At 43.5% G+C, this 15940-nt stretch overlaps 1 protein-coding gene across 5 annotated transcripts; it reads right to left on the reverse strand.

Moving 5' to 3' along the window:
• Positions 1–548: 548 nt before the first annotated feature.
• On the reverse strand, positions 549–6931 carry ZBTB18 (zinc finger and BTB domain containing 18). Of its 5 annotated transcripts, none has more exons than XM_029593962.1 (3): positions 6544–6931; positions 4613–4707; positions 549–2400 (listed from the first exon to the last, which is right to left on the reverse strand). In XM_029593962.1, the coding sequence occupies exons 2-3, from the start codon at positions 4623–4625 to the stop codon at positions 815–817; spliced, it is 1599 nt and encodes a 532-aa protein (XP_029449822.1). In that variant the 5' UTR covers positions 4626–4707; positions 6544–6931; the 3' UTR covers positions 549–814. The 5 variants fall into 5 exon arrangements, with proteins under 5 accessions (XP_029449822.1, XP_029449819.1, XP_029449818.1 ...); XM_029593959.1 differs by lacking the exon at positions 6544–6931 and adding an exon at positions 5865–6485; XM_029593958.1 differs by lacking the exon at positions 6544–6931 and adding an exon at positions 5429–6485.
• Between the last annotated feature and the right edge of the window lie 9009 nt (positions 6932–15940).

Here is a 15940-nt window from a genome sequence, read left to right on the forward strand (position 1 = left end):
TGCAAACAAGGACAAAAATATATACTTAAACTCATGCATTTCTGTAGCATTAATATTTACTTTTCAAGACTCAACTAAGAGCATCAACACAACCTGTCAAGTTCTTTGACACCCCTCCCCCCTTTAATCAATTACAGTATACAATAACAGCGATTCACATTTTTAAACATACAGTTCAACACTGCTAGCATTGCAATATCCTTTTTTATTCCAAGCATAGGTGTCTCACTAAAATTCTCCATCAGCCCAGCATATCCATAAAAAACATTTTGATGGGAATTCCAATGAGCCCAGATGTCACCAGAGCCATCACATCTTAAAAAAAAAAAAAGTCAACTGCTAGTTTAAAAATGGATAATCCAGCATTCCATTTATTTTTCAGTTCTGGGTCTAAAAGCAATCGGGTTTCCAAGAACCACAAAGGGTGCATGCAGTTTTACAAATGGAACGGGACCAATAAAAGCCACAGCGGCTGTCTAGATCGACCCATCTCATAAAACGAAACCATGAGATATGGCTGAGCTTAAAAAAAACACGGTGCTTCATAAAATAAAGAAGCATTTTATAGTACAATAGGAACATTTACTGGCTTAAGTTATTAAAAGTGAAAAATATCTAAATAGGTTATTACACTGTGGCCTCTCTCCTAGATATTCTCACCTATTCGGCCCTTTTACTTGAAATTCATGCTGCCCTAAAGTGCAAAAAAAACCAAGCAAAAAAATTCAGACAAGTTTAAGGAAACAAGACTGCTTTTAGACCATAGCACAATTACATATAATTTATATATATACTATTTATATATATAAAATTCTTATTTCCAAAGTTCTTGAGAACTATCCTCTAGGGTCCAGTCTCTGACAGCAGGTAAGCTCAGTGCTTCGCTTTTGACAGACAGTGAGTTCACCAACTCGCAGTGAAACTTCCGGATGTGTCTGTAAAGGTCTCCAGACTGGGTGAACCTGCGCTCACACCATTTGCAGGCATGAGGCTTCTCCCGCGTGTGAACCACAGCATGGCGGCTCAGGTTGTGGGAGTACTGGAAGCTCTTTCCGCACTGGGTGCAGGTGTAGGGCTTTTCGCCTGAATGAGTCCTCTCATGGCGTTTCAGAGTGTACATGCAAGAGAAAGTCTTACCACACAGGGAGCAGGTTGGAACATTGACGTCGTTGGCGGGCTTGCTACGGAGTCCGTCCTGCTCCCGAAAGTGCGTGCTCAGGTGAATCTGCAGGATGTGGGGGCTGGGAAAGACTTTGTTGCACAGGGGGCACATGAAGATTTGGCTGGCGGGGCTGAGTATGTTCGAGACATAAGGTAGCAGGCTGCTGTCCATACTCCCTTCCATTTGAATTCGCTCATTTTCTGGAGTCATCATTTCGTCGTCACTAGCTTTATCCTCCCGGTCAAGTTCCCTTAATACAGAATCTTCCCTTATAGGAGCTGAATGGGACGACTCATACTGTACCCTGTTATTAGTGCTCACACTTTCTTTCACAGTGCTGTGTTCCATGTCATAGTCATTAGTGCCAACATCACTCTCATCGCAGGAAACTTCTTTTTCCATCTTCACCTGCACCAGGTTGTTTCTCAGAATGTCCTGCGAGGAGAAATAAGAGGTATTCAGAGTCTCTGCTCCTGAAAGGCTGGACTTGACAGACAGGTCCAGCACACAGTCAACATCTGCTGAATCCCTCACCGAGGTGACAGACCTCTGGGACAAAGACCCTGTTGAGCTGCAGGGGCTGGCTACTGTTTTTCCAGCTGCTGCTGCGTGTGTCTCAGCCTCTCCGCTGGCCTGGGGAATGCCTGCTGAGTCTGAGGGCAATCTCATCCACATGTTCCCAGGCTCAACCGCCAAGTCCCTTTTGCTAGGCAAAATATTCAATTTTTCATCCTCCCCTTCTTCATCACTGGGCAGCTCGCCTGCCATGTGGCTGCTGCTTCCACCGTCAGAGAGGCTCTCCACTTTGTCAGAGCAACTGGAGGCGTCCTCTTCCTTCTTTGTGCTGTCAGCCTCCGTAGTGGCTTTCTCTTTTAGCTTCTTTTTGCAGACTTTGACAATGTCGTACATGTGGAGGTAACTGGCAGCTGCGAGCACGTCTTCAATGGGTAGGTCTTTGAACTGGAGTTTCCCTTCATACATGAATTCAAGCAAGAGAGTGAAAGCTGGGGCTGTAACAATGTCGCTGTTCAGATGAACAATGTCTCTTTTGTCTAGCTGGTCTTTGTAAAAGAGGTGGAAATACATGCTGCATGAAGCCAGTACAGCTCGGTGTGCTCGGAACTGGGCATCTCCTACCAGGACGGTGCAGTCGCAAAGAAATCCCTGATGCCGCTGCTCCCTCAGACACTGTAGCAAATGTCTACTGTGGTCTGGAAACTCCATGCTGTCTTCATAACCTATGAACAGACAAACCTCAGATTAGATATAGGAAAGAAAGAAAACTTAAGACCCACAAGAAAGAGAACAGTTACTTTGTTATACATATTTTATGCATTTCGTGGATATTAACCAAGTTCACCACAGTTTTTAACTGCACCACTATATTCATCACTAAAATAAGAAAAAATTTCAGTCAATCCTTTTCCAACATCCAAAATATTGTACTACCGACCTATACAATTGAACCACTTTTCAGAAGTTTCTAAATAAGCATTCTTTTATATTTACATTAAACTGCAATCACAAATTCTAAACTGAACCATCAGTTTTCTCCAGCTTCTTTTTAAAGATATTCAATTAAACTCTGGCACAACAGACCCTGAGCTTTATACACAAAATTTCACTCTGAATTTCTAAAGCTTTCCAACATTTGCAGTTGAGTACAGTAAATTGCTCAGTGGTGTTTGTTAAAATGTACCAGTCAGTACTAACCACTTGAGAGGTAATCTTGTGCACAAATTTTGCAAGATTTTCAGTCCTGATAAAATGGGAGAAGAGACTGGAATGTCTGAAGTAGGAAAGAAAATATATATTTTATACAGTTAAGAAAAATACAAATGAGGATTGAAATAAACCCATGATCTTGAACTAGATGAGATTTATCTGCTCTGAATAAAATTAGGTAGTGAAAAAGGCTTGTTTTTTTAAATCTGGTTCTCACTGCATCTAACTTTCTTCTATATTAATTTTATAGTAGAATTTTCACCCCTGTCCTCCCTTGATTTGCTCCAATTAATGGGACATTAAAACAAGTTTCATATTAAATAAATATAACTGGGAAAGTCTAGGCTTAATATACAAAAAAATGAAATACAAACATTACTGGCACAAACAGCTTTTCTTCTCTACAGAGGCATTTTGGAAAAGCCAAACATACTGCTTTAGAATGTGCAATGACCAATACTAAAGATTATGCCATGTGAAGACTTGGTATCTTAACTCAGGTTCTGTTCTGGCAAAGAAACCCAAACTCCTCATCAACGTTTCCCATTCACAACCTAGTCAACCTTGACAAACCACTTAGGGTAAAAAAAGTAAGAAACCAACTACACCATGCTTTCACTATGGACACAGTTCCTTACCAGGTACGCAAAGTTCAACTTGTAAAGCATTTGTTTCAAGATGCCTGTCTCTCCAGGTCTGTGATACATTTATTACCGAAACACAGTTTTTCCACATTATATAAACTTAGTGGTCTACCCCAATAAAGTCAGTGAAAACACCAGTGTGATAATAAACCAAAAAAAGATTTACAATACAATCACTTTAAGTGCCCCACAGCCCACATCAATCCTAATCTTTAAGAGGGCTAAAAATAAAGATTGGAGGGCAGCTCACAAGGTAGCTGTGATCAAATTAGGAGACTGAAAGGACAGAGAGGGACGAAGAAGGAAGCTTATAAACATCTGATCCAGCTGACTGTGGCCATATGGCAGCTGCTGCCCAGATAAAGAGATTAAGAACAGAGGAGTGCGATTACAGCTGTCTGGCCAATTCAGGCAGCTCAAATCTACAAGTTCTAAATTAGTCACTAACACAAAAACGCCTTCAAATAATTATTGTTATGCTGAAGCAAAATAAATGCACTCTTAAATATGTATCTGAAGAGGAAACCAGTAAAGTTACTCTCCAAAAGGACAAAAGTTGTTTGTTTGTTTTTTTTTGAGTACACAACCTGATTTTTATTTGTTTCCAAAGGTGCTGCAGCTGTATGCTTCAGTGGTAAATTCTGCCCCAGTCCTCAAGAGAATTAAAGTTTAATTATTGCATTTACAGCATATATTCTGCATTACCCAGAATCATTTTTCAGGGCTTTTAAATTTTCTTCCTGAATACTGTACAATTAGATTTGTGATTATTCATTGCAAAGATTTAAAAATAAACTTTTCAAAAGTAAAAATATATAGCTTTTTTTTTTATCTTTTATTATTTTTTTTTCTAGTTGCAATTGGTCAAATATTAAATGTAACCATTAAATGTGTATTAAAAAAAAAAGCTCAAAAGTGCACAAGCAAATATTCTAAAGCAGTCTTGTCCATTTACATTTAATTTTCTAAATTTCATATTTTCTTCCACAAACTAGGTTAGCAAAGTAATGTGATTGTCCTCAAATTAAATAAAAAAAATACCAACACAGAAAAAAAAAGCTGTCTCTCCTGCTATTCCTACCTTTAGTATACATAAACCTGATTAAGTCCTTTCCTCTGAGTCTTGCTGGCTCCAGGTCTGGTAGATCGTTGAGGGGGTGGGGGGAAAATATCAGACTAACAGAGACAGATGCAAAGTGGAGATGATGTTAGAGAGGAATGAGATACCTTCTCCCCACACAGATCTGCACACACTAACTCCCTGTCTGTGTGTTAGAATAAAAGGCTGAGGGATGGCAGGCTGTCAGCTGCTCTGACATCATGTTCAGATGGAAATGCTACCTCCAGCTGTGCTCCTTTTAATGCCATATGCTACTCCTCTACACTCCTGCCACCAGCTTTTTTTCCTTAGGAGAACTTTTCTTTTCCGTTAGTATAAACAAAATACTTCAAAGTTTCCTTTTACAAACTTTTCACAGGAAAAAAAAAAAGCTCAACATATGGGCTATACTGCATTTATGAAATTGCACAACTTAATGGCTGCACGCTGCAGGACCACTTTATTATCTCATAGAACAGGCAGGCTAGAAAAGGGCAATACTTTTAAGGAAAATCCAGACCGCATGCAATTACTTAAGTCCCAAAGTTTGGCTTCATGGCACATTTCTCTTCCAAACACACAATAAGGCTGAATTTGCAAGTTTAAACTGCAAATGCAGTTCCCTTCACTCTTTTTTTACTCCCTAATATGCTAAAACATACTTCATATGTATAGCAGCAAAACTAGTTAGATTTGTCAGTGATACTTTTCTGTTTAATGCACAAAAACTAATATTTTAACAACTTTTCCTATTTCCTGTGAAATAAAGAGAGCTCATAATATGCAATATCAGCTTACTAAATTAAGTTGTGGTTTTGTTTAAGGCACGCTGAAAAGAAACAGTTTGTGAGGACTTCACCAGCAGTGCTTTTAAGTGACTTGTAGCTTTCTGTTGCACCTGCTGACCCGATCCTATTTCTCAAGGTTATAAAAGAACGCCTTGTCCACTTGTCTTTCTTTAATGTTTCTATAGAGGTACTTTCAATAAAGGGCACCATCCGCATAAATACAAAGTTACGCAGACGAGAAGAGAGAAAGCAGGGATTTTTTTCCTCTAGGTTTTGTTTTTTTATTTTTTGATCGGCTGATGAAACACCAGTGCAACTGTGCAGTGTAGCTGGACAAACTCGAGCACTGTTTACCCTAATAACATCTGTGAATGTCAAACGCGTCCCCTCACATATAAATAACAAAGATAAGAAATAAGTAATTATAACAAAACACAATCTCTTACCTAAAGTCTGAACTTTCAAGCTCCTTCCTACCGAAACTCACAAAAAGCTTTCATAACCCTTTTGACAAGAACCTTTGAAAAAAAACTACATCTGGGATCACGAGCATCTGCCAGGAAATAAAACACGAAAATCGTCCACAACATCCCAAAGCCAGATGCTTCTGAAATGAGCCGAGATCCAGTGAAACCACCTCTGACTCCCATCCCCAAGGCTGCAGGTGTCAGACAGGGAGAGATCAAACATTATAGCAAGAGCGTAGAGAACAAGGGCACAGGAGCAGGACAAGAAGAAAAGCTTCAACAAAGTAACTGGAGAGAGAGAGATCCGAAGAACTCCGGAACCAGAGCGCGACTCAAAAAGGGAATATGTGCTGGGGGGGGGCCGGGATCCGGCCACGGAATAAAGAACCACCACCTGCAGTTACAGAAGGAAAAAGTAACGACGACACCACCCCCTGCCCGCCTCCCCCGTCCGGGGCCTCAGCGGCTCCCCAAGTCCTGCGCCCGGCCGCATGCAAGCCGCTCCGAGGGGAAGCTGCGAACTCACTCCCCACCGGCCATGCCCGGAGCGCACGCCTCCCCCTGTCCCCCAGCGCCATAGCACTGCCCGCCTCCCCCACGGAGCCCTCCGGCGGCGGCGGCGGGACGAACAGCGCGCGCGTCTGGAAGCAGCACTCACAGACTCAAGGGCGGCCCCCGGCCCCGGCCGCCTCTCTCCTCCACCTCGACGGACACGGGCCCTACTCCTTCCGCCCGGCAGGCAGGCAGGGTGGGTGGCGCGGGGCGGCTCCTCCCCGGCCCGCGGCACTCAGCGCCTCTCCATGGCAGCACTGGCGCCGGCGGCGGCGTCAGCCACTCGAACCCGGAGCGAGACACTGGCAGCGGGCGGCGCACGCAGGCACGCACGAGACGCGCACGTACGACGCGCACCACCACCGCCGCCTCTCCACCACCAGACACTAACCGGCTGGAGGAGGAGGCGGCGGCTGCTGCTGCGAGGGACGGCGGTGAAGCCAGATGTTCCTCTAATGCACTCCGTCCCTCCTCCTCCTTTTCCCCGCCTCTCGAGCGCGGAGCAAACAGTTACTGCCCCACCAACACGCCTCCTCTAATCCCGCCCCGCCTACCCCTCCAACCGTTTTAGGGGGAGAGGAAAATAAAAACATTCTTCCATCAACCGCTTCAAGAGGGGGCGGGGCGCGAGCGCTCAGGGACTTAAAAGACAAAACGGTGCGCTCCTTGTCCTTCCTTTCATCCAATTGGGGAAGACTTCCTGGTAGAAGGGCAGCTAAAAGTGACCAATTAGTGCTCTGTTGTTTTACATTTTTCCCTTCCAGCCAATGGCGGCGAGCGGTTCGGAGTTCCTCTGATGTCGGGTGGTCCAGCTGGCACTATGGCCTGTTGGCTGCCGCCTTTCTGGCCTGAATGCGTGTTTCCGGGTGTACCTCGGGATCTGGGCCCGCTGAGGATGGGATTCTGCGCGTCAGGCCCCCCCCCCCCCCCTCCCAGCTGGCGGGGGGCTGGGAGGGATTGACCCTGACCTGGGTGCGAGAATTGTCCTGGATCTGCTGTCTTGGTAGGAGGCGGGCGGGAGCTAACAGGGTACGGGACTCCAGCAGCAGCACCACCTCCTCCTCCTCCTCGGCGCCGGATGAACCCTGCTTGCGGCTGTGGCGCCCTTCACAGGGATCCCCGGCTATGGGGGGGACACTCGTGGTGTGGGATCACCGTGTCAAGCTGCCCCCCGCCCCTTTAAACCTGCTGGGACAAGCAGTCCTCACTGCATTTTTTTGTTTTGTTTTATCAGATCGGTACATTGGTAACAAACATTAGCCGAATGCTTATGTCAGGGCGGCTGGGGGAGAAGTCAGAATCTGAGACTCAGTTGAGGACATGACTTACCCGCAGGGTGCGGGGCGCTAGGCAGCGCCCCGGAGATTTGGGTTTCGCTAGGATCGGGATGGAGGAGGCAGATGTTTCGGGGGATCGAGGCGCGGGTAGCCTTGAAGCAGATTCAAAGTTTGTCAGGAGCAGGGAGGTTGATGGAAGCTGGCAAGACTTCACTCTTTGTATTATCTCTCTCTTTCTTTACCTCTTGGCGAGACGCAGCTGACGGTATGTTTGAAATGTTAATAGTTTTTACTAGGGCAGGTGACATTTTATGGTTTGGTGAGAGGCACCTGAAACTAGACAAATGCCTCTGAATGAAATATTTTCGTGCACTTTGATAGTGGGTTTGGATACTTTAGATAATGATGGACTTAAGCGACTGAATGCTTTTACTAGTTGACCTTAGCTCTAACATCTTGGCTCCTGAATGCAGGATCTGTGCTTCTAAGGAAAGATCAACTCATGTAAGTAAACAGGGGGTAGCGGGAGACAACTTTGGTCTCGGGGATTCCACAAACAGATCTGGTTTTCAAGGCATCTACAATGATGTGCATGTGATATATTTACATGCACTTCCTCCACTGTAAATATCTCATGCATGTTCATGGTGGATGTTCTGGAAAAAAAAACAAAACATTGCCTGGCCCTGGATTATAGAATAGTACAAATAATGTTATCGCCACAGTCAACTAATTGCTTTTGTGCTTTAATTCTCTGTAGAGGTACTATGTGACACCTTGTGCCCTAGAGACAGGGCTTTGACCTTCCAGAAAAAGCAGCCAATGGCAGGTTAGCAGGTGCCTACTACTTAATTCCACAAAACATAAACAGAACATTTTTGTGGGTTGGTATTTATATATAATTGGCAAGTCAGAATTCAGTTAACCTGCCCATATAGAGACTTTTCAGTTTGCTGCTGTTCATTAGAACCAGAGTGTTATGTGTGGGCTAAAAGAGATATTAACTCAAAGCATATGATTGTTAATCATGAACATGAGCCCTAATTATGTAAACCATTGTGATCTTCTTTTGGAACAATGGTATATAAAATGCCTAAATAAATAAATATAAGAATGCAAAAGGAGAGTCCCCGCTTTGATTCCTGTATTTTTGTAATTCATCCTAAATTTATTCTATTTGTGGACTTTTAACAGGAACAGCTCTACATGTTTGTTTATATGAAATGTGCTCGTTAATCCGGCCCCCTGCTATTTTACAGATTTCATAGCAAAAGCCATGACAGCATTATCAAGGAAAACTTTATCCCATTTTTCACAGCTCCCTAGAAGAGGAAGCACTTTGTACTACTTCATTATCATCATCATCTATCACAAGTCAGGCAACTGCCTGGTTTGGCTTCATTATAGATCACTGTTTGTCTATCCTTTTGTACAGTTTCTGCAGTGAAACACCTTGGTTGATTCTAATGGGCATTAGATGAAGTCTAATGGGTGTGAGGGTTACATCCCTCCCCTTAGATTTGGAGGAATTTGTTGCATTTCCTTGCAGCCAGGTGCCATTAGCTAATCAGTTTGTACAGGAATGGCAGATAGTGCAAGTAGCCAGTACAGCATGATCCAGGGTGGTGAGTGGAACAGGGTACTAGGCAGCACGCAGGAATGGTTTATGAAAAACAGCTTCAGGGAATCCCAGTTTATCAAGATGTGTAATAGTGACTAAACATTTTATCCCTAGGCTTCCCACTTGCGCTGCTCATAGACTTGAGCTAGATTTTTGGAATGAACATTTTTATTTGTATGGACCTATTTGTAAATAAAGGAAGTCATTTTTCAAAGGAGTTCCATGCGTAAAGTAGACTATATTGTAGCAGTTTTCAGAAGCCCATTTGCATATGTAAAACCTTTTGAAAATTACCTCCATGTCTAATTTCCATGGGCTCAGTTTTATCATAAAGACTTGACTACCAGATCTTTGAGGATGTGCTGGGAAACTTGATCTCTCCTGTAGACTACAGTTTGGTTTTCCCTTTCTTTCAAGAGGACAAAATGGGTTTTGTGTTTTGTTTTGTTTTTATCTTTTATTAGACTAGCATCTACATTTAAACTTCTACAGTGGATCCAAGCTGCTAAGAACTCACACTACCTAAGGCCGCTGTGAACTAGTGTTCTTAGCAGTTTGGATCCACTGTTGAGGGTGGTAGTAAATTGAGTTTAGCTAAAGGAAAGAGGTTATCAACAGAGTGCCTAAGGAATCAGTCCTTAGTTACTACCCCAAACCAAATAAGCCTGATACTTCACTTTCAATGCATATCCTGCTTCAACCGCAGGGGAGAAGAAAAACTGATACTTCACGCATATCCAGCATAGCTCTCTACTTCAACGGCAGGGGAGAAGAAAAACAACCAATAAGGGCTGAATAACACAGTCTGGGTAAAACAAATAAACATGGGTGTAGCTTGCTTATTGCGGCGGTTACTACCCCTACTACCCCTAACTAATCAAGCTTGATATTTCACTTGGTTGCAGCTCCATCACTGCTCTCTACATTAATGGTGGGGGTGGAAGGGAAATAGAACCAAAGAGCTAAGAGAAACAGATAAGTATGAGAAAAAAATGTGAAGCTTGCTGGGCAGACTGGATGGGCCGTTTGGTCTTCTTCTGCCGTCATTTCTATGTTTCTATGTTTCTATAAGTCCTGTTCAGTATGTAAATATGTTCCTGCAGAATGATTAATAGAAGAAGTTTGGCTTTTTTGATGGTACAAAGATCTGCAACAGGGTGGGCATTCCAGAGGGAATAGAAACATAAGGTGTTATCTAAGAAAACTTGACAACTAAAATTTGGTTAAAAAAAAATGCAGAGGCATACGTTTGGGGTTCAGAATCCACGAGAGCAGTAGTTAATGGGAGTGAGGACCTGATGTGTGCCAAGTTGAGAGAGAGCTCAGGATGCTTATGTTTTGTGATCTTGAGATAGTAAAACAGTGCAACTAGGAAGTGGCCAGAACCAGAAAAATGCTGGGGTGCCTAAAGAGGGGTATTTCCAATAGTACAGGAGGCAGTAATACCTCTGTACAGGGTACTAGGGCAACCTCATTTGGAAGTATGGTGTGCAATTCTGAAGGCCATATCTGTGGATGCATCTCAGCCTGTCCTCGGGGACTCCCGTCCAGTCAGGTTTTTAAGGTTATCTACAATGAATATGCAGGAGACAGATGGGAAGTCACTTGCCCCAAGGTCAGAAGGAGCAGCAGTGGGATTTGAACCCCACTGCTTTAACCACTAAGCTACTCCTCCAGACTAAATAAAACCTATAGTCCTGATCTTCTGTCCTTTTTTGTATTTATGTTTAGCACTATATGATGGCCTGAGTTTTGCCTTCCGGACTGGGAAAATTAAAAATTGTCTCTCTTATGTACAAAGCATTGCCTCTGAAATGTTTCCTTTTCCCAGATACTATGTATTCTGAATCTTCTTTTTTTTTTTTTTTTAATGTGAGGTGTACAATATTATACTATTTCCACATGCTCTGAGCTCAAAAGGTACAGAAAAGGGCAACAAAAAATGCTAGAGGGGATGAAATGGCTCCCTTATTAGGAAAGGCTAATCAGGTAGGGCTCTCCAGCTTGGAGACCATTGAGAGGGGATACGGTAGAGATTTATAAAATCATGAATGGGGTGGAACAGGAAATAGTGGACAGTTTATTTACCCTTTCAATTAGTACTAAATCTAGTGAACACTACATACAACTAACAGGTCGCAGATTGAAAGCATATTTTCACCCAACGTACAAAGAAGATGGAGCATTTGTTGTCTGAGGCTGGGTCAAAGCTTGCAGCCTGCCTGGCTTTTAAATGGGTTTGGACCCATTCCTCAGAGGAAAAGTCCCTTAGCCATTATCTGCCAGGTAAGTTTGGGAAAGCCTCCATTTATCCATGGGAGTGAGCAACAAGAAATAGGATCTACCAGGTCGGAAACAGGATGCTGGGCTGGATGGACTTTGGCTCATATTGCTTCTACTTTAACAACATTTGCTGACAATGGTGTCGATTCCCCCTGCACAGCTAAGAGTATTGACTGACTTGGGGCTAGCTGTACTAAAAGGTTGCTTCCATTTTGTGTCTATGGGGGGGAAACAGCTTAGTAAATTTGACCCTCACTGTGTAATAGGAGTATGCAGGGAATCGAATTGTTGGCCATACAGGACAAGGCTGTCAGGGCTCTAGAATATCACTGAGGTCCAGGTGACAACGAGTGTGCATATTTATTTAAATGTAAAAGAACAATTTTTTTGCCATTTCCCTGTTATTGTACAGAACTGGGGCATGCTGAACGGCAGCAAGACACGGGAGCCTTGTCATCCAGCCAAGGCTTTTCTTGCATGCTCTCTTCTATTCTGAGCTGCCTTCTGCAGCTGTAGAAGGATGGGCAGTCAGCTGCTGATGCTGCTTTAAGCCTACACTCAGTAATGAATCTGTTTGACCAACTGGGTCTGCGCAAGCAATATGCAAATGCAGTCTGTTCATCCTCTCTTGGAAGCCCATCTCTATAGCACTATTTGCTTTGAGCTATAAGAGATGGGCTATCAGACAGGAGCAAACCTCCTGCACACAGGAGGGAATTATTTTACCTTTTGAGTTCTGGCAGTTTCCACCTGTTCTTCTTGGTTTTTCGTTTCAGTGGGAATTAATCTTTACTGTGGCTATGGTCTCCTAAGGCTTCATTCACAATAGTAAGTAGCCTTTGGCCAGAGGGCACAAAACTACAGATCCCTCTTGAACTTGGCACCCATGCCCTGTATCTGGCCAGTAGGTGGACCTGTTGAGCGATGAGCGGGACTTTTTCCTCCTCCCTGGGGCAGGGAATATGGGCTCTGTGGCAGCAGCTCTCTGGTGTTGAAATTGGATGTCCCGCCTGGCATGCAGCACTGGTTCAGAGCCATAACATTGGAGGCCTGTAGGGGATGTTTATGGATTGCCATGACGTGTCATGAAACAATTGCGGCACTTGCCTTTAAAACCATTGTTAGGTGTTACCTGATGTATTTGTTTAGAAGCTTGAGGGTGCAGTTTTTCCTGTTTGGTTAGGAGCAAGAGCAAAATAATATCACAATAAATTGTGGGAACTGAGTTTAAAACATTTTTTTTTTTTACTTGCACAAAGCTAAATCTTTCTTTGCATCTATCATAAAGTAGTAGAACTAGCAAATCCCTAATTTTTTGTAGGTAAATTAACTGGCAGTGTATTCATATTTGATTCTTGGGGATGATTTGTGTTAATGTTCTTGGAATTTTTTCCTACTTAGCCGCTCAGTATGACTCTAAGTAAAGTGGAGTGCTGCTGTGCTGATTTTTGTTGGAGCAGCATACAGGCATAATATGATGTGGGCAAACTTATGAGCTTAAAACATTTATTTAGTGAATGGAAATTTGCAAAGCCAAGTAATGACCTCCTTGTTAACAGAGTTCAAAGTTATTAATCTAACCTCTCAGTAGAGGAGATGCTGTTCTACAGTGTGCAACAGTTTGTATCTCGTCACACATGCGCAATGAGTTGGCTTTAAGGTCCCAGACATGGGGGATGGCTGCACAATGGCCTTTTCCTTCCCTGAATCTATTTAATAGGGACTATTCGCCTCATTTTAGTTCAAAGCCAGCAAAACTGATGAGTGGGGTTTAAGACAAGGAACTTGTTTGTGATTTCCCATGATTCCCATCCCTTCATCCAAAGGCTGATACAGTACGGTGCACTCAGCTGAGTGCACTGTTTACCATGTGATTGGCCGCGTGTTTCCGACGCGGGTCTATTATCCCTTATACTGTAAGGCAGGGGTGGCGAACTACAGTCCTCGAGGGCCACAAACAGGCCAGGTTTTCAGGATAACCACAATGAATATGCATAAGATAGATCTGCATGCTCTGCTCCAATGTATGCAAAACTATCTCATGCATATTCATTGTGGATATCCTGAAAACCTGGCCTGTTTGTGGTCCTCGAGGACCGTAGTTTGCCACCTGTGCTATAAGGGGTAATAGCGTGAAAACGAGCGGCCAACCCCCCCCCCTCCCCGATAACTAATAGCGCTTATCACTTGCAAATGAATGTTGATGAGCCTATTAGTTAGTTGCCTGGAATACTGAAAGTAAAATTGCGGCCAAGCCAAGGGCAGGCGTTAAATTGCAAGCAACCCGCCGATCTAGAAGGTTAGAAAACAGATGCTCAATTTTACCAGTGTCCATTTTCCTAACCCGTGGCTGTCAGCAGGTTCAAAAACAGACGCCGGTAAAATAGAGCGCCGGTTGTCAGGACCCGCTGACAGCCACCTCTACGCTAATAAGGAAGCGCCAGGGACTTGCTATTGTCCCTAGCGCCTCCTTATTAGCGCGACCAGGAGAGGAGGCTGGGCGTGCGTCGGGAGAGCGGGCGCTCAACACGGAGTGCCCGCTCTCCCACCATTGTTACTGTATGGTCCTGATTGGTTGTAGTCAGGGAGGTTGCTCCATAAGGAGTGTCGCAATGAAAGGCAGGCCTAAGAAAGGGGCGGTAAGCAGAGGGATCCGGTTATAATGTGCATGCCTGAACTCGGTTACCGTCTTGCAAGTCAATTTTAAAATGCGCGTGCGTGCGCCCATACATGCATGTATCGGCGTGCGAGCGGAGATATGCTGGAATTTTAAATCATGGGTGCACTTGATTTAAAATATGCCTACTGCCGGTTAAGTATGCACCTAATTTTAAGAAGTTACTTGAACAAACCTACTTCGTGTATCTTCTATAGGACTTTGCCGGCTTTAACATGCGTCTGTAAGGGATTTGAAAAAAAATGTTTGCGTGAGGGACATTACTAGTTTTTCAAATTAGTCCACTAGTTTGTCCAGTCAATCTTGAAGCCATACAGACCCCCTCTGGTTCTTCATCCTGCACACTCTCCAGTTGACCTGGATTCCTCACCCTGTCCTGTAAGCCCTAAAATGAAAGCTCTAAGGACTTGCTCCTCATCAGGAGCAGCTGTAAAGTTACATTTCTAACATCCAACGCATACCAGGTCCCAGTTTTTAAATACAGAGTTGCACGAGTAAGTGTTGACCGTGCCCTGAATACTCATGCTCTGCCACTTTTGGTATGCCCATGGGCACATAGACCCGTAAATCATGGCTTTTAAAATTCGCAATGCTTGCAAACGGCCCACATGTGTATATGGTCATTTTTCCACAAGCTTTTAAAATTGTTTTGGTTTCCGCATCTCAAAAAAGATATAATTGCTTTGGAAAAGGTACAGAGAAGGGTGGCCAATATGATAGAGGGAATGGATTGGCTCCCCTACAAGGAAAGGGTAAAGAGATTGAGTTTGTTCAGCTTAGAGAAGAGACAGCTGAGGCGGGATATGATAGAAGTCTATAAATATCATGACTGGAATCGAGCGGGTAAATGTAAATCGGTTATTTACTCTGTCAAAAAATACAAAACCTAGGGGATACTCCATGAAGTTGGTAAGTAGCACATTCAAAACAAATTGAGAACATTGTTTTTCAGTTAATGCAGAATTAAGCTCTGGAATTCAGTACTGGAGAATGTGGTTAAGGCACTTAGCATTGCTGGGTAAAAAAAAAAAAAGGTTTGGACAAATTCCTGGAGGAGATGTCAATAAACTGTTTTAAACCAAGCAGACTTAAGAAATAGCCACTGCTTATCAAAGCACCATAGCAGCATGGAATCTATTTACTGATTAGGATCTTGCCAGGTACTTGTGACCTAAATTGGCCACTGTTGGAAACAGGATGAGGGACCCTCAGTCTGACCCAGTATGGCAAGTTCTTATGGTTTCTCATGATCCCTCTTTGTTTCATCCACCAATTATTTTGCATCCCATTCCCTAAGTATCTTCTGTATCACCATTGCCTTCCTTATTTATTTATATTCCATTTTTCAGCATTTCAAAGCGGATTACATTCCACCCCTTTTTTCTCTGATGCTAGATATCTGTACGTCAGGATTTGTATGTGAATGTGGGCAGCTTATAATATCAGGTAGACATGTGAATGTGCTACATGCGAGCCCTTCTCCTGAGTTTGGCGTGCGTTCGACTTTTAAATATGGCCTCACCACAGAGCGATAAAGAGGCATTATGCCATTTGCCATTTTATTCTCCATTCCTTTCCTAATAATTCCTAACATTGCTTGCTTTTTTGACCGCTGCCGCACACTGAACTAAGGATTTCAAAGTAT

Source organism: Rhinatrema bivittatum, chromosome 3 (genome assembly GCF_901001135.1).
Source record: "Rhinatrema bivittatum chromosome 3, aRhiBiv1.1, whole genome shotgun sequence".
Lineage (NCBI taxonomy): Eukaryota > Metazoa > Chordata > Amphibia > Gymnophiona > Rhinatrematidae > Rhinatrema > Rhinatrema bivittatum.